Source organism: Notothenia rossii (genome assembly GCF_949606895.1).
Source record: "Notothenia rossii genome assembly, chromosome: 2".
Lineage (NCBI taxonomy): Eukaryota > Metazoa > Chordata > Actinopteri > Perciformes > Nototheniidae > Notothenia > Notothenia rossii.
In genome coordinates, this window is record NC_136904.1 from 7,340,017 (window position 1) to 7,362,795 (window position 22,779).

General features: G+C 42.1%; 1 protein-coding gene across 2 annotated transcripts in view; it reads left to right on the forward strand.

The window, feature by feature from the left end:
* LOC307030657 (transcription initiation factor TFIID subunit 4) overlaps positions 1 to 22,779 on the forward strand; it is a 128,775-nt gene that overhangs the window by 80,171 nt on the left and 25,825 nt on the right. For both annotated transcript variants that reach the window (XM_079667210.1, XM_079667211.1), the window contains one exon: positions 10,987 to 11,109. In XM_079667210.1, the coding sequence (XP_079523336.1) occupies positions 10,987 to 11,109 (123 nt within the window). The remainder of the gene's footprint in view (positions 1 to 10,986; positions 11,110 to 22,779) is intronic.

Consider the following 22,779-nt stretch of genomic DNA (forward strand, 5'->3'; position numbering starts at 1 on the left):
GAGAACACCTCACCAGCTAGCTTCTCCCTTCTGACCTCTCTCTAAAACCCACTTCCCTGCTCCACCTTTCCTCCTGAGGTGTTGCAGAATCCACATGGGAAGGACAGTACCGGGGGTCTTTGTGAGGTGATGCTAAGTGTGCCAGCTCGGCCTGCATGTTTCCATTAGATTGTCATGTTGGCTAATTAGAGAGCGGCAGCATGATTCACCTTGTTAATTAGGAGGACTTGCACACCATGAGCCTGGGGGGGGTGTGGGGAAGAGGAGCCCAGCCTCAGAGCCTGCTAGTCGCCTGCTGCCTGTGAAGATTCCCCCTTCTCATCTACCTTTCACTTTTTTTGATTTGGAAATGAATAAATCATTGAGATCGTCCTCTCACTCGGAGTGTGAATATCTGAGTTCTCATCTTTTCCTGGATGCAAATTAGACGTGATCAATAGAAGGTGACGAGCGGCGAATCTAAATGTAAAAAAAAAAAAAGGGGAGACAGTGAGAGAGAAGATTTGCTCGACGCAGCACGACAGCGTAGAACGAGACAAAGCGAGAGAACATTTAAAGTAGGAAATTTCCCCTTAGATAAGCAGTATTTTTAATGATCACCACTCTCCCGGTGTAAAGCCGTCAGAATATGCTTAACACTGATTTCTGGCTTCTTCATTAAACACTTTTACCATGGCAAAATGTCTAGCGTAAATGTTATTATTTATAAAAATAATACTGACTCCAGCAGCTTTCTGAGACACATTCAATTTATCCACCCCCCCCCCCCCCCCCCCTCTACACGGTTTAATTCCTGCAAATAAGTTGCAGATGATGATGCCCACAGGGTCAGGATAGTGACACCCACATAATGACCTTAGCTCCGGGGACTGCTTCGGGCTCTGAATAATTGGTCCTTGGCCCTGGAAACACTTCTGACATCCCCAGCTTCAGAGGAAATGCAGCTCTCAGCCAATACGATTAGCTCATGCGTGTATTTTGAATTCATCTCCATAGGTAAAATAATATAATCACAAACAGATTCGCTTGAATATTTAAGCAGCTGTATGTGTGTTGATGATGAAACAGAATTTCAAATAGTTTTTTGCATCTTTAATGCACATTTTCCTTCTTAACGGATATATCGTCTTCTATTCAAGACGATGGTTATCAGCACAATGAATGCAAATAGTTTTTAGGTGTCGTGGCTGATAAATATAGTACATTTTATAAATAAAGGTGACAAAAGCCCTGGTGTGAAAACAACTGAATATATACATATGACTTTACTGTATATATTTAATACCTATAAGGGCGATTAGACATGCGAGCTAGCAGCACAGCATGCACACATTAAACATGCTTAATATTAACAATTCACTACTCCATATTTGATCTTGAGGAACGCTGCCCCATGTAATTATTGAGTTCTGTTGATGAAGTCATACATGCTCTCTCCAGATTTAGCACAAAGACTCGCCTCCATTAGCAGGTCAGTGCTAAACTCGTCTCTTTGTAGTGTCTGAGTGCAGATGGAGAAGTGAAACCTGATTGGTTACTGCAAATGGCGCTTCAGCCTGCAGCAAACTAACTGCCAGGCACTTCACATGAAGAAAGGCCTCAAGATGCAGCTCCCAGATGTTCCCGTAATGTCGGCCATGTGGGCGTCAGGTGAATGAGATCCATGGATTACAGACATGCATAAAACACATTTGTTAAATGTCCGCACTCTCATGTGAGGTAGAGGGAAACGCACACAAAAGATGGTGCTTTTGGGATAACGGCTTTTTGAAATTGGTGTTGAAGTTGTGAAAAGAATATCCTTTCTTTCTTGATTTGAAGCCTAGGGAATTTAACCGATGAAACATGTGTACACAGATTTGATGTCAACCCGCGCATACTAAGAAAACAATCCATCTGATATTTGTAGGCATTTATAACCGGTAACAAACGTGCACACATTATTTAGTTTTGTTGTGATTTGTGTCAAGTTAGTGTATAAGAGAAGGCGACTAAAATATACATCTGTGCACGCAACTCTGTAAGGATGCACGTATGCACAGCTATTATCAACATGCTAACAGGCTTTCAATGACAATGCTAACATGCTAATGCTAAGCTTGCATGCACCTTCTTAGTTTAGCATGCTCACAGTTGCTAATCAAAACTAAATCTAAAGTACAGCTAAGGCTAAGGAAGGTTAGTCATAAACCAAACTGTTATTGTACATATTGAAATGTTTTCTTAATCATGCCCTCTATGGAAAGGTCAGAAATACACCAAAGTGACCAAATTACGATTCCTCCTAATGGGAACATGATTGTCTTAAACTCATATATTTGTTGAGACATTTCAATAAAACTTTAAATGTGAACCTCTTGAGACAATGGAGTTAGGAAGGCATCAAAACTCATAAGGGTGTATCCTCTTAGGACCGTGAATCCAGAATTTAATGGAACCGTTATTGAGATATTACAGTAGTACCAGATGGGAGAGTTCACCAAAATTAAAACAAATCTTAATGAGAACTTGAATGTGTAAAGCACCAACATTTACTGCACTCAAAACTGTCGATGTGATCTCATGTTGCTCGAGGAAGGGGACCATGAAAAGCACATACGGTTTAATCTTCTGGTAACGGTGAGTCCTTCAAATTCATCCAACAGTTGTTGAGATACTTAAGACTGGACCAAAATAGTAGAAACACCGAAAGACTAACATTACAGTGCTGCTAGCATGACTTAAATTCATAAAATAGTTGTTACTCGTACAAAAGTACTAGTTTTGGTTTGATTTATATTTCAATCAGAAGAGACGGTTTTGATGTAAGAATACATATTTATTGCGAAGATACACGAATGGATGTAATGGTGATTTTGGCGATTAGGCCCCGTTGTGCAGGAGTATCATTCGGGAGGGGAGAACCGATCCGATGAAACCCCCCGGGGTCTAGACCCTGGTGGTGGTGATGGATGGTTGGGTTCGGTCTGAAGGGGAGGGGCTTAGCTTGACCCTGGATTCAGAGGGACAGGAGGTGAAAAGGGCTGGAGGCGGAGGGTTGCGTCGAGTCACCTGAAATGACAGCTGTCAGAGGGGGAGAGCAGATTTAAAAGGTTTGGCAGAGCGCTATGATAGGCTCTTGGGAATAGAGCGAAGTGATTGGTTTAGCTGGAGAGTGACGCCCCCGATCGCTTATTGAGAGGAGGGAGAGTAGTTACGTGGGAATAGTAAATGAAGAGTAAAGACGGTCTTCCGGGTTGAACTTACGCTGAGCTTCATTTGAGATACTTAAGACTGAACCAAAATAGTAGACACACCGAAAGACTAATATTACAATGCTGCTAGCAAGACTTAAATTAATAAAATCGTTGTCACTCGTGCAAAAGTACTAGTTTTGGTTTGGTTTATAGTCGTTAGAATGGTTGAAAACATTACAAAATGTCTTTCTTCAGGTCTTATACATTTGTGTATTCTAATAATGTCAATGTGAAGTCAACTGTGTTCAGCTCACATTGTATACATTGTGTTTTTTCACGTTAAATTGTGTATATTTTTGGTGTAATCGTGCCTGTTTCTGTCAAAGAAAGGGGAAACAAAATGCCATAATGGTCGCAGCTTGTCTAGGACCTCCCAAGGTGGACATACTTTACAGATAGTTCCTGCAGATAAGATACCAGTAGTAGTTTTGACTGCCCCCTGACATTGATGCTGATTTATTGGGAGCTGTTAAGGTGCCGGTGTCCAGTTGTTCTAAAACGGCCTGTGCTGCTCCTGTGGCTCTGAAATACCTGACAGCAGACACACCTTTCTAGGTTTCTGGTTGTAAATCAAGCCTCTGATTTGTATCTGTATCTTGTGAAAGAATGCCTGGCATGTCCTCCAAAGCTTTGTCTTACACTGCTGACACTCAATATCATTATTATTGGAGCTAATTTAACACTGCGCTAATGTGTATATAGTTAGACCACGCCGCAAAGTTAGTTTGGAGCAAATTGTTAATCGCTATTATGTTGGATAGATACAAATCAAATCAGCAGGGCATCTGCTTTCAAGATAAACTTAAAATATGTTTTTTTCTTCACCTGAATTCAGTGCATTTGGTTTTGCCCATCTTGTCTCTGTTACTGTTTGACTTTGGACTTCAGTTTGCTGCCGATTATTTTATAAAGCTCTTGATTGGATGTTAAGGGGAGTTTCTTATTAGCAGAACACACATTTTAAACCTCAACATTGCAGTATATCATTTTGATTTAGTTGTGGAAAGCCAAAATCGAGATCGCTATTACTATCCAATATTAATAATAGATATATTGTGCAGCCGTATAGTATCACACTCAGATCGTGGAACAGTCATACTGTAAAATAAAGAAACAGTTTTGCTTCCAAGAATGAGAGGGTTTCTGGTTCCTGCATTCGTTAACATTTCAGTTTAGTGTACCAACACAATTTAATGCATTTAACTAATGTCACTATTGTATCTGTTTCATTGTGTTGCACTGTGGGAGGAGCCTGTGACCTAACTACACTGTAGCCATGTACGATTGACAATAACAGCCTTGAATCCTTGAATGTCTACCATCACCCCATGAAGGTGTGTTGAAATGCACAAAGGGGACTCTTCCATGCACTTACTACACCATCTAGTAGTTTGAATATGTTTCTACAATTCATTTAGATACAGCTTCATTCTTGTCAACGTAGTCCAATAAACACTTTCCATTGTGCTATAGATCAACCTATCGGCTCGCAGTGCACAGGTTAGATCAGGGACGTCCAAACTTTTTCCCCCGAGGGCCACATACAGAAAAACATACGAAGCACTGGGCGACTCACTAGAAGTCCAGCGCCTCATAAGTTCAGTTATAAGTCAGCTAAATTAACCAAATTATACTTGTGAGTGTTGGGAGCTGATCCCTTAAAACAGAAGCTTCAGATTGATTATCATAAGGAGAAATATGAACGGTGTATTTCAAGCTTTTTGGGTAAATAAGTAATTGGGCTTTTTTCTTATCAACTCAGATATGTTAGAAAATGTTTCCAACTTTAATTGACTGGATTTATTTGAAAAGTGGTTTTATTTACACATGAATAATACGGTCTAATATATGTTTACATATATATTTAAGAAGTACGATATAAGACAAGCCCAAGTTGTATTTGTGGGACATTATACTTTTAGAATTAGCTGAAGCAGCCCTAGGTTAGATCCATGAGAAGAGATTTGATTGGAGCTAAATCCATCCACTCTTTTTTATTAAAATGCACGGTTTCATACAAAGGCTCTTTAAGGGGGATAGTGGCATATGTTATGTCTATATACAAGAGGCTCCCTGCTGGGCTGTTGGACCAGAGCTTTCTAAGGGGGAGGTGGACGGGGGGGGGGAGCGTCCAACTAACAAAAAAACAGGGTCTGGCTTTTGTGCGGTGGTCTTTGCAGGGCACTTCCTCCACAGCCCTGGAGCTGCTTGTGACGTCAAGCAGAGCGTGTTCTGCTCCACCAAGGACATCTGTCTGTAAGCGTCTGGGGGGCCGCGAGCAGACCCCCAGGCCGGGAGGCAGGAGGAAGGAAAGGAAGGGAGGGAGGGAGGGAGGGAGGGAAGACGGAGAGAGAGAAAAGCCTTTGTTAAAAAACAGCAGAGAGCGGCAGGTTGGCCATCATGGCTCCTGCAGCTCCTTTTCACTCGGAGCGTAACAAACCGCTCTGAGGTCTTGCCGTCTTTTGGACATTTTTGCATCATAAGGGAACATACGTGTCTTTCTTCTGAGAACACACTGTTTTCTCTCACTTGGGATTTGACGGACGTTTCCAGCCAATATGTTAAAGGCATAAATGTTAAAGTTAGACTCATTTTAGTCACTTAATTCTCATGCTCGTGTTCTTATTTTCCTGGTTAATTGATTTTGTTATTATATAAATACCACTCAAACTAAAACATCACAGGTAACACCACCTTTTAGTTTGTTAGCAACATATAAAGAAACGTGCATACCAGCCATCTACATACTGTATATGTTGACACACAATGCTCTCAAACATCTTATTCATTGCTCGAGATATTGTAGTTTTTCAGTGTGTTTCAGGGAATTTAATATACGTTTTCTTCAAACATGGGAGATACCATTCATTCTCAAAGGAGATCTTTAACTTCTTGCAGAGAGTGTGTGTGGAAGCTTAACCCAACAGAGTATTTTTTAGCTGTAATCATATTTCCAGTGCAGATTAGGGGTAATTCTGAGAGCCATGATGAAAACAGACCCTGATGTGATTAATATCAGATTAACATTCAGTTTTTGCACATCATCAAAGTGTTAACTGATACTCACTCGTATCACAGCGCTCTGTTCAAACTGCGACAAGTGTTTCCTCCGAAATGTTCATATTTCCAGTTTCCCCATCATCAGGGGTTTGCACCCCATCATCAGGTGTTTGCACCCCATCATCAGGTGTTTGCACCCCATCATCAGGTGTTTGCACCCCATCATCAGGTGTTTGCAACCCATCATCAGGTGTTTGCACCCCATCATCAGGTGTTTGCACCCCATCGTCAGGTGTTTGCACCCCATCATCAGGTGTTTGCACCCCATCATCAGGTGTTTTGCACCCCATCATCAGGTGTTTGCACCCCATCATCAGCTGTTTGCACCCCATCATCAGGTGTTTGCACCCCATCATCAGGTGTTTGCACCCCATCATCAGGTGTTTGCACCCCATCATCAGGTGTTTGCACCCCATCATCAGGTGTTTGCACCCCATCATCAGGTGTTTGCATCCGGACTGAACGTCTTTCTAACTGAGCTGCAGATTGATTCTGTCGGGCATCTTGAAAATGTTCTACATCTCCTGACCTTTGCTAATAATTTGACTTTACGAGTTAGAGTTCCCAGTTTTGAAAGGGCACACAGGCGGACTGGAAGCACTGGTATTTAGGTGACTTTAGAACAGCAGATATTTATTCGGTACCATTGATCGAACCTGGCAAATGTATTCAGTCTGCCAGACGGTTATTCCTCCACTCTGGGATGAATCTCTGTACAGTGACCTTTGCAGTTTTCAGTGTTGATTGTGACTCACGGTACATTGCCAACATATTAACCTAGAAGGTAAAGAGAGATTCTGGAAATTGTAGTTCACAGATTGCAATTCCTTATCAAACTACGACATAACTAAATCATTTAAAGATACAATACATGTGCAGTTGGACATAGAAACTGGCTTACAGAGTTTGATGACATTCTTCAACGGAGAGTTAAAAAAAAATAAACATTCTTCCTTTTACGTGTAGTGCTGCTCACCAAACGACTGATGTGGTGTGAGTGGCCGATTGTTGGATACTGGCCATAGAGATGTCTTGAATACAATGGAGCTACATAACGTTTCATCTTAAGATGCTAAAATCTTCAAGAACATTTGAAAACTCAACAGCAATGTCTCTTCCTAGAAATCTTGACCTGGCAGGCTCCCCTCTTTTTGTGATATGGTTTGACGGGTGTAGTTCGATAGAAAGCAAATAGTCCCTAATAACAACAAAGTCTGTTGATTACCTTGACTAACTCAGTCATGGTTTCTTGAAAAAGGCAGTCCTTTGAGTTTTTCAGACATACTTATTTGGTGCTTTGAGCATCGCAAACCGAGTAATAATAATAATATGTTTATTTAGTATAGCACCTTTAACAGAAATAACATTCACACAGTGCTTCACAAGAAACAAATAAAGTAAAAAATAAGACCACAGAAACATAAATACAATAAAAACATGTGCCAGATTTGAAAGGTTATCATACAAACAAATCACAGACAACGAAGAGTCCCAAAAGGAACAGACGAAAGAACATCACACATCACAAACATATCAAGTACACACAACCATCTAGAGACATTATATTGGAGAGAAGACAGACAGCTCTTTGGCAAACACACAAGAAAACCATATATTTTACCAGTCGGTGGAACAATTGGGTATTTTTGTATTTTGTCACAAACTGTCCCTTTTAACACCATTAAATCTAAATAGATTGAATAGTGAGTGACCCCTTTTGTCTAAATCTTGACAAGCCCTGTAAATCCTGTACAGCTGGTGCATCTTGGTGCAATCAGTGAGGACAAGAAAAGGACTGAAACAGTTTTGAAGGCAACATGTATCCGCATTCCTTCATTGCCACTGCTACGACTTTCTGGCATATTTGGTACACCTGTGTGTGTCTAGACGAACATACTTTTATGTAAATGTTTGAATTAAACGGTGGTTGGAACAACTCCTCGGGGAAAAAACAAATCTATCAAAGCCTGCGCCAAATCTGGCTTGTATCAGTTGGCAGTCATTAAAGGAAGGTAGACTCGGCGTACTGGCACCAGATTGAAATCAGAAATCAGTCTCCCAGTGTCATGGCGGCCGTTTTACTGACGGGAAACGCAGACTGGAGGGTTGCAGATGGTAAAATGAAGTCTTCATTTATCATACAGTCATAAATCTGAAAATGCAGGCAGTTGCTTCTGGCGCTCGAAGACCATGTTGGTGCCAACTGCCAGGCAGAGATGCCGGCATCCTGGTGCCATCAGAGAGAGAGAGAGCCGGCTCTGTTTCTCTCTCTCTCTCTCTCTCTCTCTCTGCGAGGGATTCTTTAAGGTCAAGCCTGGAGAGATTTGTGTCTTGTTTGTGGCAAAGCCTAATAGGGTTAGCATTGATAACGTTAATGCTACATTTGCCATGTGGACAGGGGCATCTTCACTCTGTTAGCAACATCCAGCCACCACCCCCAGTTTGTTTCTCCACTATAACATCTGTCTCCATTTACTTTACCACTAATTAGTAATTGTTTGAACTACATTGTGTACCGCCATCCATTTTAAAACACACAAAAACGGGGTTTAGATATTCAGCTGTTTGGCACTGCTGCTATTATTCCCCCTACTTTGTGTTGTCAGCGTGTTTGAATCTTTCAACATTTCCGCCGTGCTAAATGTGAAGTGGCAACACCCTAAAGGGCATGCCTTGCCTGGGGGGTTTTTCGGGGGAAAAAATCAGAGGCAACTGCATGCACATTTTAAATCAGACTTTATACACCAAAGCAACCTTTTACAGGACGCCATCTGAAAGTAACATGGAATTTTCTCCCGATCAGACAACATATACGTGCCTCACACAAACATGAGCGCTCGGTGCACATGCTGAGAGATAACATAAAAGAACATGAAAGACATGAAAGCGAGCATTGATTGTCCCTGTTCGCTTTAACCCAGGAGGCAACACGCAGGCAAGCTGGTGGGTAGGCATTCCCTCTGCTGTGGCAAGGATTGATAGGCACGTGTGTGTGTGTGTGTGTGTGTGTGTGTGTGTGTGTGTGTGTGTGTGTGTGTGTGTGTGTGTGTGTGTGTGTGTGTGTGTGTGTGTGTGTGTGTGTGTGTGTGTGTGTGTGTGTGTGTGTGTGTGTGTGTGTGTGTGTGTGTGTGTGTGTGTGTGTGTGTGTGTGTGTGTGTGTGTGTGTGTGTGTGTGTGTGTGTGTGTGTGTGTGTGTGTGTGTGTGTGTGTGTGTGTGCGCTGACACCCTGTGTGCCATGGCCCCAGGCCCTCACACATCCACCCAATAGAAAGGGCAGCTCCTAGCGACGCTGGGCTCCCCCTCAGCCCCGCGGCTAGACATGACATTACCTCGGGCAGTGCCTCCACACAACCTCCCCCTTATATATCACAAACTGCAAAAATCACAAAGGGACCATGTGACCACACACACACACACACACACACACACGATCTTTGACAGGAGCTCTGTTAATGGCTGACAACAGGCTTCCATTTTGTTTGGCTTAGAGAGCTTATACAATACATGGATGGACAGATAGGGGCTGAACAGAGGGATATGTTCTCTGTTGTAGCTGTCTACATTTGAACTTCTACATACTCTTCATTGCTGTCTCATTTTCACCAGGTCTTGTGGTGCTATCAAACGTGACAGCTAAGGTGGCAAATTCTCTTAAAAGCAGAAATTGTTGATATTTAGGATAACTTGTCTGGCTTTCTATAGACAGAGGAAGAAAGTATTGTTCCTGAGGTTTGGACCATCAAGTAAAAAGTGAGTTCAGGGCAGAGGAAGGAACAGACAAAATAACATAACACATCACAAACATATCAAGTAGACACAACCATCTAGAGACATTATATCGGAGAGAAGACAGAAACACACAAGAAAACCATCTATTTTACAACCAGTCGGTGGAGCAATTTTGTATTTCTGGATTTTGTCATGAACCAGTTTTGTATCGCCAACAGTTATTATCTCCAGCGGGCATTTGGACATTTTCATCGGTATCTTTATCTGCAGCTAATCTTGAAAACCACTGGTCACCTCAGCCTAATATATTTTGTGCTCATTTCTGATTGTATGCTCAAGGATTTGTGTGGTGGCAGAGATTCACAATTATGAACATGTAACTTTTTACATTGACTGTTTTATGTCATTATTGGCTTTTGAAAAGGGCTGCACATGATCATCAACTGCTTCAGTAGCAAAAGGCTAAAAAACAGTCCTGTTGTAATGGTCTCATTTCAACCTGAGTATCTCAGATTAATTCCATATATGAAATTAACCACTAATGGTAGTGAAGGATACCAGAAAACTAAATTCCTGTTTTTCTTATTTTCAGCGCAATCTTGACTGTGAAGTGACAACTGAGTGAGATTCAACCCTTTTTAGTTTGGGAGCGGTGAAGAAGACACACCTGGTGGAAATGTGCATCCTACTGAGTACACTCAGACTTTGGTGTGAATGTTTGGTATCTGCCGACTTTGGCATTGTAATTTTTAAAGCCACCACATGGAGGACAAATAAAAATGGTGTATAATAATCAAGGGTTTTAGATATTGGGGCAACATTCACTTCTAGTTTCGAATTATAACATTTTTGGGTTTAGCGTTGGGGTCACTGGTGCATAAGGTGATACTGGTGAAACACTACAACCCATTTAGTGAAGTTGATATCATTATTCTCTAACATTCGCCTTGTCTCCACCAGATGCAACAGCAGGAACTGGCTCAGGTGAGGCAGCGAGAGGCTAACCTTACAGCACTAGCCGCCATCGGACCCCGAAAAAAACGTAAAATGGATTCACCGGGGGCCACACCATCAGGGACCGAGGTAAGAACTGCACTCACTTAAAGGTCCCCTATTATACTGTTTTTCATCAATATCACAGGTCTCAGATATATACAGACATGTCTCTGAAGTGTTTGGCTCCAAACACCAAACAGATCATTGCAGCATTACCCATAATCCCCTCTGTTTCAGCCCTGTTTCCAAAGTGTTGATTCCCTGTCTGTTACTTTAGATGAAAATAAGGAGCCCCTCCCCACGCCTCTCTGAGAGAAATTTGGTTACAAAGAACACAATGGTGCTCTAGGAGGAGATTCAGGTGATAAGGTGGGGGGGGGGGGGGGTTACCTTGGTTGCTGATTGGCTAATGGTTACACAACACAAAACATCGTTATGACATCATAACGTGGCCAAAATCTGATCAGCTCATTTTCAGACAGGTTTTTATAGAAATGGATCAAAAAGAGAGAGAATCTTTGTTCCTGAAACTTTCAGAGTCTCTTTCCACAGAGGGGACACATGTTGATGTAGAAGAGACATGAAGAAGAGGGGACACATGTTGATGTAGAAGAGACGTGAAGAAGAGGGGACACATGTTGATGTAGAAGAGACATGAAGAAGAGGGGACACATGTTGATGTAGAAGAGACATGAAGAAGAGGGGACACATGTTGATGTAGAAGAGACATGAAGAAGAGGGGACACATGTTGATGTAGAAGAGACGTGAAGAAGAGGGGACACATGTTGATGTAGAAGAGACATGAAGAAGAGGGGACACATGTTGATGTAGAAGAGACATGAAGAAGAGGGGACACATGTTGATGTAGAAGAGACATGAAGAAGAGGGGACACATGTTGATGTAGAAGAGACATGAAGAAGAGGGGACACATGTTGATGTAGAAGAGACATGAAGAAGAGGGGACACATGTTGATGTAGAAGAGACATGAAGAAGAGGGGACACATGTTGATGTAGAAGAGACATGAAGAAGAGGGGACACATGTTGATGTAGAAGAGACATGGAGAAGAGGGGACACATGTTGATGTAGAAGAGACATGGAGAAGAGGGGACACATGTTGATGTATAAGAGACATGAAGAAGAGGGGACACATGTTGATGTAGAAGAGACATGAAGAAGAGGGGACACATGTTGATGTAAAGAGACATGAAGAAGAGGGGACACATGTTGATGTAAAGAGACATGAAGAAGAGGGGACACATGTTGATGTAGAAGAGACATGGAGAAGAGGGGACACATGTTGATGTAAAGAGACATGAAGAAGAGGGGACACATGTTGATGTAGAAGAGACATGAAGAAGAGGGGACACATGTTGATGTAGAAGAGACATGAAGAAGAGGGGACACATGTTGATGTAGAAGAGACATGGAGAAGAGGGGACACATGTTGATGTAGAAGAGACATGGAGAAGAGGGGACACATGTTGATGTAAAGAGACATGGAGAAGAGGGGACACATGTTGATGTAAAGAGACATGGAGAAGAGGGGACACATGTTGATGTAAAGAGACATGAAGAAGTGGATTTTGCAGTGACCTTTACGGTTATGTATTTCTGGCAAAATCCAGTTTTATTTTCAACATTAACTTTCGCAGAAGTCTTTCTTTTTATTCTTTGCATTTGTGAGGATGACATATTGGCCTAACTCTCTTCCTCTGACTTTGACTCATCCCTCTAACCAGCCTTCTGCTGATACTATAACAACAAACACATCCCACCAACTGGGCTTTCTGCTAAAAAAGATAATCTTACATAACGTATTTATCAGTTTAGATTTTCTTACAGCAAACTTGTTTTTTGTGGACAGCTTTCGATGGTAATTTTCATGGCCAGGTCGCCCCTAACTGTAGTAAGTTCAAAAATGGAGGGTTGCTAGATATGCAAAAATAAAAATGAGTCACCGAGTATCCATCTCTAAGATAGTGAATACGAAATCCATCACTGCAGGTGAAGCAGCCGTATTAAAACCCAACTACTGGAAGGTATACGGTTGTTACGCCTCTTAAGCATGAGGCTTTGTGTTTTTTGAATGCAGGATATTCTCCTGAATCTGATATCTGTGTTGTCCTGTGTCGACTTTATCTTGCACAGAATCCTCTTAGCTTCACGGGTCTGAAGGTCAAGGTTTCTCGGAGACAAAGACTTCCTGACATTATTAACATAAGTGCATCGATCGACTTCGCACCCAGGACACAAATAATCAATAATCTGCAATAGACTGGTGTTGCAGTTAGAGATTAGGCTGGTTTTCTGACTGTCAAATATACAGACAGTCTGCTTTGTGTTCATTTGAACCCCCATTTGTTCCCTGATAGCATCCCATTGTTGCCTGTAGGGATGTCCCGATCACCTTTTTTTGCTCCCGATCCGATTCCGATCATTTGATTTTGACAATTTGCCGATACCGATTTTTCCCGATCCGATCTTTATGCAATGCATTAAGAGAAAAAAAGAAAAAAAGCATTCAAGTTGTCCCTTAAGGTTATTTTTTTATTTAAATTGGATATTCTATCCAACATGGATATAGCTTCTTTCTTTCACAGCAGCATTGGATCAGTTCAGTTGTGCAGCATTGGATCAAAACAAAATAAAGCTTTTCAGTACTCGTTAGCTTACTGCTACAATTAGACACTGCGCCCACTCTGTTGCCAGATTTGAGAGAAATAAGCAACCAGGTCTATGAAAACAAGCCCCAAAGAAGCAACACATACATGATGTTCTGTAATTTGAAACCAAAACTAAGGCCTCAGGATGACTTTAAGACTTGAACATGGTCATTTTTGTTTTGTAAAATTGAATAATAAAAAAAAAAAAAAGTATTTAAAAATTTAAAAAAAAAAAAATCCCCATCCCCGTTTTTTTCCCCCCCGATTCCGATCTTTTGAAAATCACGTGATCGGCTCCGATCCCCGATCACGACATCTCTAGTTGCCTGTTTTATTTATCAACCTATTAGCTATCGTCATGAATTCTTTAAGGTTCAGCAAAACATCTCAATTATTTTTACCTGATTTTGAAACAAGCTTAGTGGCTTATTACAGTCATCATGTGCATTTTAATAACCATGTAAGTATTAAAGTTATTCTTTAACGCCCATCTTAACATCTCAAGCTCTGAGCTGAATGCAGAGGTTATTGGTTCAGATATTATATACATTCATTAATACAGAATCCTCTTAGATTTATGAATTAAAAAAATATATATCATCATTCCTTATTATTATATTACTAAACACAGCCATGTCTTTGTCTCCAATGTATCTTCTCCAATTCCTGTTAGAATAACACGTGGTTCTTTCGATGGACTACCAATTGGCTTGTATTTAAATTATATATTAGTTTGCCTTTTAAAGTTTTTATTGAGCAGTAAAAAAAAAAAACAGGCTTAAAATATTGAGGTGAAAACACAATGTGCCTAATTCCTTCATGTTATGTAACGTATGTGAAATGAAGTCAGGATGTCAGAATACATAAGAAGACACGGAGAGTGTCCCTGAGGGGTTTGACCTTAACCTCTCCAAAGGTTTTCCCTTTGGCTGGCTATTCAGATGTCATGTCGAAAAATTGACAGTTTGACATGTTGTTGGCTCTCATGTTTACTGATAATATAGAAACAGGTTTTTGTTGATTTAACAAACGCAGCCTCTACTCTAGGGTCTTTGTTGTGTTGAAGGGGCTCATGTTCAGGTTCATATCAGTATGAAGTGTCTCTACTGGGACATGTCTCCATGCTTTAATGTTCAAAAAGCTCTTTATTTTTCTCATACTCCCTGTGTTGCAGCACCTCTTTTCACCCTCTGTCTGAAACCAGAGTCCAGTCTGCTCTGATTGGTTAGCTGGCCGGCTCTGTTGTGATTGGTCAACCGCTTAGACATGTCCCGTCCCTTAGCCTATCACGTACAATGTTGCGGATCGCTAGCCTAGTGTACAGGGTGTCTGCTGGGTTTTAAAAAGTATTAAACAGCATTTTTCAAGGTATTACATTTTGTAGCTTGTTTTCAATAAGTATATCAATGGTCCAAAGAGGTTGTATTCTACAGTGTGCCTGAATGTAATCATTGCGTAGGTGTGTAGTGTGATTCTGTGTAGTTTATTTATGGCATCCCGTTGGATTTGACGTCATCTGAACAGGACATCGCACGCTCACTGCTTGATAGCGCGCGAAGCTCCGTTTACGCCGGTTGCTAAGCAACATCGTTATGGGGAAATGCAAGTCTGCGTCCAAATCGTTGGAATATAAGGAGGAAGGACAATCAATACTGTATATAGTCAATGTGAGGTAAAGTGTGTCGCCAAGGTAACCGGTTAGAACTCAAAGTGGCGATGAGTTCTTAAAATGTATGGAAAGGGTCTTAAAAAAGGTCTTACATTTGACTTCAGGCTTCCTGCATATATACCCTGCTATAGAAGTGCTAATGTTCCATGGTGATGTCACCATTTTAAAGGACCCCTTTAAACCAGCCACCGCCATCCCAACAATCTGCAAATAAAAAACAGAGAAGAAGAAGTGTAGCACACTTACTAGACCGTAAAACCGTCCCCCCCCATGTGGACATTTTTTACAGTTTGAAAGGAAGACAATTACAACGTTTTTTTTTTGTACTTTTCTATAGAAAATCAGTATAGATTTGAAGAGTCAGAACTGGCTTAGATTGTGTTGATCGAAGCGATGGGATATCAAATCATCCATTTCTACTGACTACGTCTTAGCCTCTCTTACTCTCAAATCTGCAGGTTATTAAAATACAGAAATGTGTAATCATCAGAGTTAGCATAGAGGAGCAGTCCATTATAAGTTATAGGTATCTGTGCATTGAGTCTAGGAGAAGCAACATGACGGATCAGCATAGACATCAAATGGAATAAAATAGTGGGTAAAAGTCAATGAGGTGGAATTACAGGGATAATAAGCCACAGCGTGTGACGGGGTGAACGGATGGTCATTGGGTTATATCATCCTGCATTCAAACATTGCACCGTCCACATGAGCAAGTATTTCAATGTATTTCAGCACCTCAGATGAGATGAGGCAGATGCTTTCATTGTATTACATATTTATGTGTTTATATTAAGCTGAGACAGATCACCGATAATATGTAGGATTCAGCTGCAGTTTGGCGTCTTCATTCTCGCAGAATCGAGCACATCCACATCTGATTGTGTTCAGGGAGCGAGCTGTGAAGATCACTGATGGGTTGGCGGCAAAGTGTGCAACCTTATAAACTATTGTTCAAATGTTTCATCATCTTAAAAGGGGTTGAAGATGAGCAAATGTCCGCCTCCCCTCCCTAAAATGTTTAATTGTGAGAGTCATTGTGTTCCTAAGACCACACTTAACCTGTACATTTTCATTTCATCGTTTATTTGGCAGGGACAATGCACAGTAATGAACACTTAAGACATTCAAATGTTTCAAAGCTGTTAAATATAACGCCTGGAAATCTGACTAGTTACCAACTCACAATGTAAGTCTGTTAATGAAGATGCTCGGAAGTATCTGGCGCGTGGTGACATACTCCCATGTGACTTGCCTAGTCTGTTCCTAATTAAGCTGAGCTGTGCTTTTACAAAGTCTCCCGTTTGAGGATCATATTTCTCCAGCACTGAGTCGTTCACGAAGTAGTCATGCACAGTTTCTCTACCAAGTTGCATTTCCCTCGAGGCGCGAGTAGAAAACATTGAAATTCCACATATTCATCTGTAAATATGATGAATTAAAATAAGTCTGAATTCTGAATGTCAATTGGTGATTTTAATAACCTGCTTATCGAGTTGCTTCTTCACATCCTTCTCTTAGCAGCAATGTGCAGCAGAGGAGCGTGGCTATGCACCCGGTAAAAAGGCATAAATAACAAAATAAAAGCGTTACTTCTGGTCCTTGAGTTCAGTGCCAACCTCTTTCAGAATGTTTTACCCTGATGGGTATTAGCCCGCGACCTTCTGCTGCATTACAACGAAGCTGCTTTCTCAAACTGCTCTCCCAAACGCAGTTACACAACATAAACATGAATATACATTATCTTCCTCTCCATCCTATCTGTGCTTTAATGTCCTGTTTGTGTTTAATTAGAGAGGCATAATGAAGTGAAGTCGCAGCGATCCGCCTCCTCTGGAGTGGAGGGGGCGGAGGAGGAATCTTAACTTATTTTCACTTCGTTTTCACCTCCTCACATTTCTTCATTTCACATGAGCTGGAAGCGCCCGCGGCCTTCTCTTTCCCTCCTCCAGAGCAAAGTGAATGTGACTTTTCTAAGGGGGTCACAGGATGCCTGGAGGCCTGTGGGTGTTTCTGGACTGTTGCCTGCTCTTAGCTTCACTGAGGGGCTTGTCATAGATTTCATCTCCACAGAAATGAGCCGGGGGGCCGTGGCCAGGAGCACCAGCAGCAGCCTACGTTATGAAGGGCCCATGCTGATTATTTCCCTCTGACATCGCATCCTGAGCTTTCCGCATTAATCCCAGACAAAGGCAGCCCTTCAGTGCTGTGCCAGAGCTCAAATTAGGAGGCAGATAATGGCCTTGTTGAGATCCCGCTCTGTTCACCGAGAGGCAGAAATCCTCCTCTCCGATATTCCTTTCCTTCCTGCTTGTCCTTCTCCGCATCAGACCACCTTTTTTTACCACCGTGTTTTCGGACTGTGACGGAATTCAGGTGACACAATTTCCCTCCGTTCCCTGCAACCCGACCCCCAGCCCCCATTCTCCCACCTTTAATTTGATGGTGGCTTGGCCGGGCTCGGGCTCTGTGGCCACGGGCGGTGAAACTGATAGCCAGGCAAGACTGGGGAGTCTGTCTGCAGCCTGATCTAGTCTGCAGGAGGGAACAAAGGGGCCTTACAGGGCTCCGCAGGGTGGATTAGTTCTGAGGAGCCAATGGCTGGGGCTGCTGGCTGGCTCTCTAGAAGAGGGCCTGCTGTGGCCCCAGCGGTGGGTCACTGCACACACACACACACACACACACACACACACACACACACACACACACACACACACACACACACACACACACACACACACACACACACACACACACACACACACACACACACTGCAAACGAAACCCCTCCAGCTCAATCGTCCCCATCCCACAAGCCCATACCCTCCAATCAGCACACACGGGCTTTTGAAGTCCGGCACACAGGGTGAGCTACCTTGAAGAGTGTGGTGGGATAAAGGACGGAGGAAGGAGGAAGGAAATGTGACGAATGCCCTCAGAACATTAGCTTAAAGATGTGGACACTAATGCTGCGGTGGCTTATTAAAAAGTGTTGAGCTATTGGAAATGGATATCTTAATCTGGAGTTCATGTTTGTAGGAGAAACTTGTGTGGGAAACACAATCAAAGATCTATCAGTGCTAGAAGCTCATTTTCTGTCATTTGTTGGATGTATTTTGCAGCCAACAGTCGGTCACAGCTTATCGGTACATATCCAGCTATATGCTCCTCTATAGCCACGTGTATATTGTACAGGGAAGAGATACACATGGATTTAAATTCATCGCGGCTAGAAGAGCCCGTCTAATAGAGTTTGTATTCACACTGATTATTCCTTCACACCCTTTATATTCTGTCTGTTCACACGTTAAACATCATTCGAACACTTTACTGTTTCATTTCCCCTCATCGATTTCTCCGTGTTATGATCTCCTCTCTTCTCATTCGGTGCATCTTGTATTTACTGCGTGTCACACCGATAGAGACCCCCGCAGTACATCTAAGGTTAGCATTAAAGCTTGTGCGTTGTAAAATGTGCCTCGACGCACCATGTCCCGCAGTGTCAAACATGCTCAGAGCTTTGAAACATCCTTGACACATTTACGAGCTCAGAGTTATCATCCCGGCACTCAGGCCATTTATCACATCAAAGCAAGCGCTTTGTTTGTTGACGTAAAAAAGCAACAATATCTGCTAAATTGCCCCAGTTCGTACAGGCACGCCGCCTTTCCCCCGTATCTTTCTCGACCAGGCGCAATGCGAGGGACAAAGGTAGGCGAGCGATTTAATAGTGAGCACAGTCTAGTTTTCCATTTGAATTCATTTCACCTTCTTTCTTTGAGGCTGTAGATCAGAAAGAAGGAGTGAGGCAATAGAGTGAGAGGCAATGGGGAGAGAGGGGGAAAAGCACAAGGAAAACTGATGCCCTTTCCTCCAGCTAAATTAACAGGAATCACGTGGAAAACAATCTGAGTCTCCAATGAAGGAGGGAGGGGGGGGGGGGACCATTAAAATTAGCCCCGAGCTATGGACTGCACCCAATATCACTAAAGCTGCACTCACTACAGATGTGGAGGCTGGCTTACAGGCAAACTATGCTCTGTTCTATAGCTACAATTAAAATCAACCTCGCTGCCAAAAAATAGGAGGGGGAAAGAGGGGGTAGAAAGGCAGACATGGAACATCAAAGACAGATTGAAATGTGTAGTCAGTAATAAGAGTGGTCTCCAAGCCCCGAGGTTCTCCACGGTCCCCTTGTTAATGAGAAATTTTGACCTCTGGTTTGTAAGTTAAACTTGTAATCTCGGTTAATGAAGTAAATCAATCCCAACTCGGGAGTGTTCAGTGTCTCTCCCTTTGCCTTCTCCCCCGCCAACCTCCCCTCTGTCCTTCTTCTCTGGTGCTTTTCTTCTTCTGCTCCTGCGTCCCCTCCCAGTGTGCCGCCTGGGAGTAAAAAAAAAAAAAAAAAACGGCCAGGTCTTCAACCAGACAAACAGGAAGCTGGCGGAGCACGATGGGTTCCTGAGCTGCAGGGGGGGGCGTCAGGACTCAGAGGACGAGGACCAACCAGGCTGTTTGGTTAAGAAACAAACTGGCCGAGTGAATAAAGTGGAAGGGACAGCGTGGAGGAAATATCTCGCTCCTCCTCTTCCTTTCCTCTCTGCCCACAATCTGCTGGCGATGGTGTTTGGTTAAGAGAGTCCTGCCTGCTTGTTGGAACAGTAGGAGTTTACAGTATAGCCTCTTTCTTATTTACTACCACAACATCCCTCCTTCCTACTTTCTTCTTGCTCCTCTACAAAAAATAGGGCTGCACTATTAATCAACATTATATCGAAACCGCAATATGGACTTGTGCAGTAATAGAATCCCAGGAAGAAAGATAGAGAGATAGATAGATGGATGGATGGATGGATAGATAGATAGATAGATAGATAGATAAAGAATTAAATAAAGGCATTTTTATGCTTTATGGGGTTCCTGTAGTTTGTTAGATTTAGATTTTTGGTGCATGTAAATGGTTTGTAGAGGCAAAAAGCCTCAAAGGTCACTCATCACTATGTAACACTTGGGCTTCTATTGGCTAGCGCTCCAACACATTGTACGTGATAGGCTAAGGGGCGGGACATCTCTAAGCGGTTGACTAATCACAACCGAGCCGGGCAGCTGACCAATCAGAGCAGACTGGGCTCTGGTTTCAGACAGAGGGTGAAAAGAGGTGCTGCAGCACAGGCAGTATGAGAACATAAAGAGCTTTTTGAATATTAAAGCATGGAGACATGTCCCAGTAGAAACACTACATACTGATATACACCTGAACATCAGCAGGAGAGGACTCTTTAAAGTAGAGACACTACATACTGATATACACCTCGACATCAGCAGGAGAGGACTCTTTAAAGTAGAGACACTACATACTGATATACACCTGAACATCAGCAGGAGAGGACTCTTTAAAGTAGAAACACTACATACTGATATACACCTGAACATCAGCAGGAGAGGACTCTTTAAAGTAGAGACACTACATACTGATATACACCTGAACATCAGCAGGAGAGGACTCTTTAAAGTAGAGACACTACATACTGATATACACCTGAACATCAGAAGGAGAGGACTCTTTAAAGTAGAGACACTACATACTGATATACACCTGAAAATCAGCAGGAGAGGACTCTTTAAAGTAGAGACACTACATACTGATATACACCTGAACATCAGCAGGAGAGGACTCTTTAAAGTAGAGACACTACATACTGATATACACCTGAACATCAGCAGGAGAGGACTCTTTAAAGTAGAGAAACTACATACTGATATACACCTGAACATCAGCAGGAGAGGACTCTTTAAAGTAGAGACACTACATACTGATATACACCTGAACATCAGCAGGAGAGGACTCTTTAAAGTAGAGACACTACATACTGATATACACCTGAACATCAGCAGGAGAGGACTCTTTAAAATAGAGACACTACATACTGATATACACCTGAACATCAGCAGGAGAGGACTCTTTAAAGTAGAGACACTACATACTGATATAGACCTGAACATCAGCAGGAGAGGACTCTTTAAAGTAGAGACACTACATACTGATAAACACCTGAACATCAGCAGGAGAGGACTCTTTAAAGTAGAGACACTACATACTGATATACACCTGGACATCAGCAGGAGAGGACTCTTTAAAGTAGAGACACTACATACTGACATACACCTGGACATCAGCAGGAGAGGACTCTTTAAAGTAGAGATGCTACATACTGATATACACCTGAACATCAGCAGGAGAGGACTCTTTAAAGTAGAGACACTACATACTGATATACACCTGAACATCAGCAGGAGAGGACTCTTTAAAGTAGAGACACTACATACTGATATACACCTGAACATCAGCAGGAGAGGACTCTTTAAAGTAGAGACACTAAATACTGATATACACCTGAACATCAGCAGGAGAGGACTCTTTAAAGTAGAGACACTACATACTGATATACACCTGAACATCAGCCGGAGAGGACTCTTTAAAGTAGAGACACTAAATACTGATATACACCTGAACATCAGCAGGAGAGGACTCTTTAAAGTAGAGATACTACATACTGATATACACCTGAACATGAGCAGAATGGGGCGCCTTTAACAAAACAGATGTTTGCTACAAAGCTTCTTTAAAAATCACACCTTGATAATGTTTTAATGATAATTGCAATATCAGTTAAAGTAATCTCAATCAGTTATTCTTTTTTAAACGTGTAGCCCTATTTCCAAACACACAGTGGAATTTTTCGGTGGATGCTTGACCTTCTTTTGTTTTGTTTTCATGTTGAGCTCCGTTTTTGCTCAACTATATGGACGCTTCTCTTAAGTCCGCCGGGTGCATTGACATTAACCCTTTATTAGCCGTTGTTTTCATTTATTTCACCACTTAATAAATGCAGGGTGGGAATTTAAAATAGAATGCAATGATTTTAGCATCACTTACATCAGGCTGTAATGAAGAGTAAGGATTCCTGTGTGGGTTAGCCTTCTCTACATACTACATAAATATGATTAAAGAGGGCACATAGAGGCTGCTATTGGTTTCGTTATGTCAAGAAGATTGTAATATTAGTTTGACTTTTCGTCTTAAGGCGGTTCTGTGTTTTCCAGCGCGGACACAACGGAGACGGAGTCGAGTCTTCAGAATAGTTACAGGGGCTCTTTGGCCGGGTGCCATGCGCTCTTAGAGCTTTAACACGGTGCACTTTGCCAACTTTCCTCCCTCCTGCTCAGTGCTCAGCATCGTGGATCCCACAAGTGGTCCATGCACTATGGTCTGTGGGTTAAAGCATTTAAAATGCAGCCGTAGCCTTAGCATTCAAATACAAAACATTTAGCTTTTTATTCTATCGTATGGAAAATAGATCACCAAATGTAGTCCTAAATCAAAATGCACAGAGTATGCATGTTTCTAATAGAACCACTA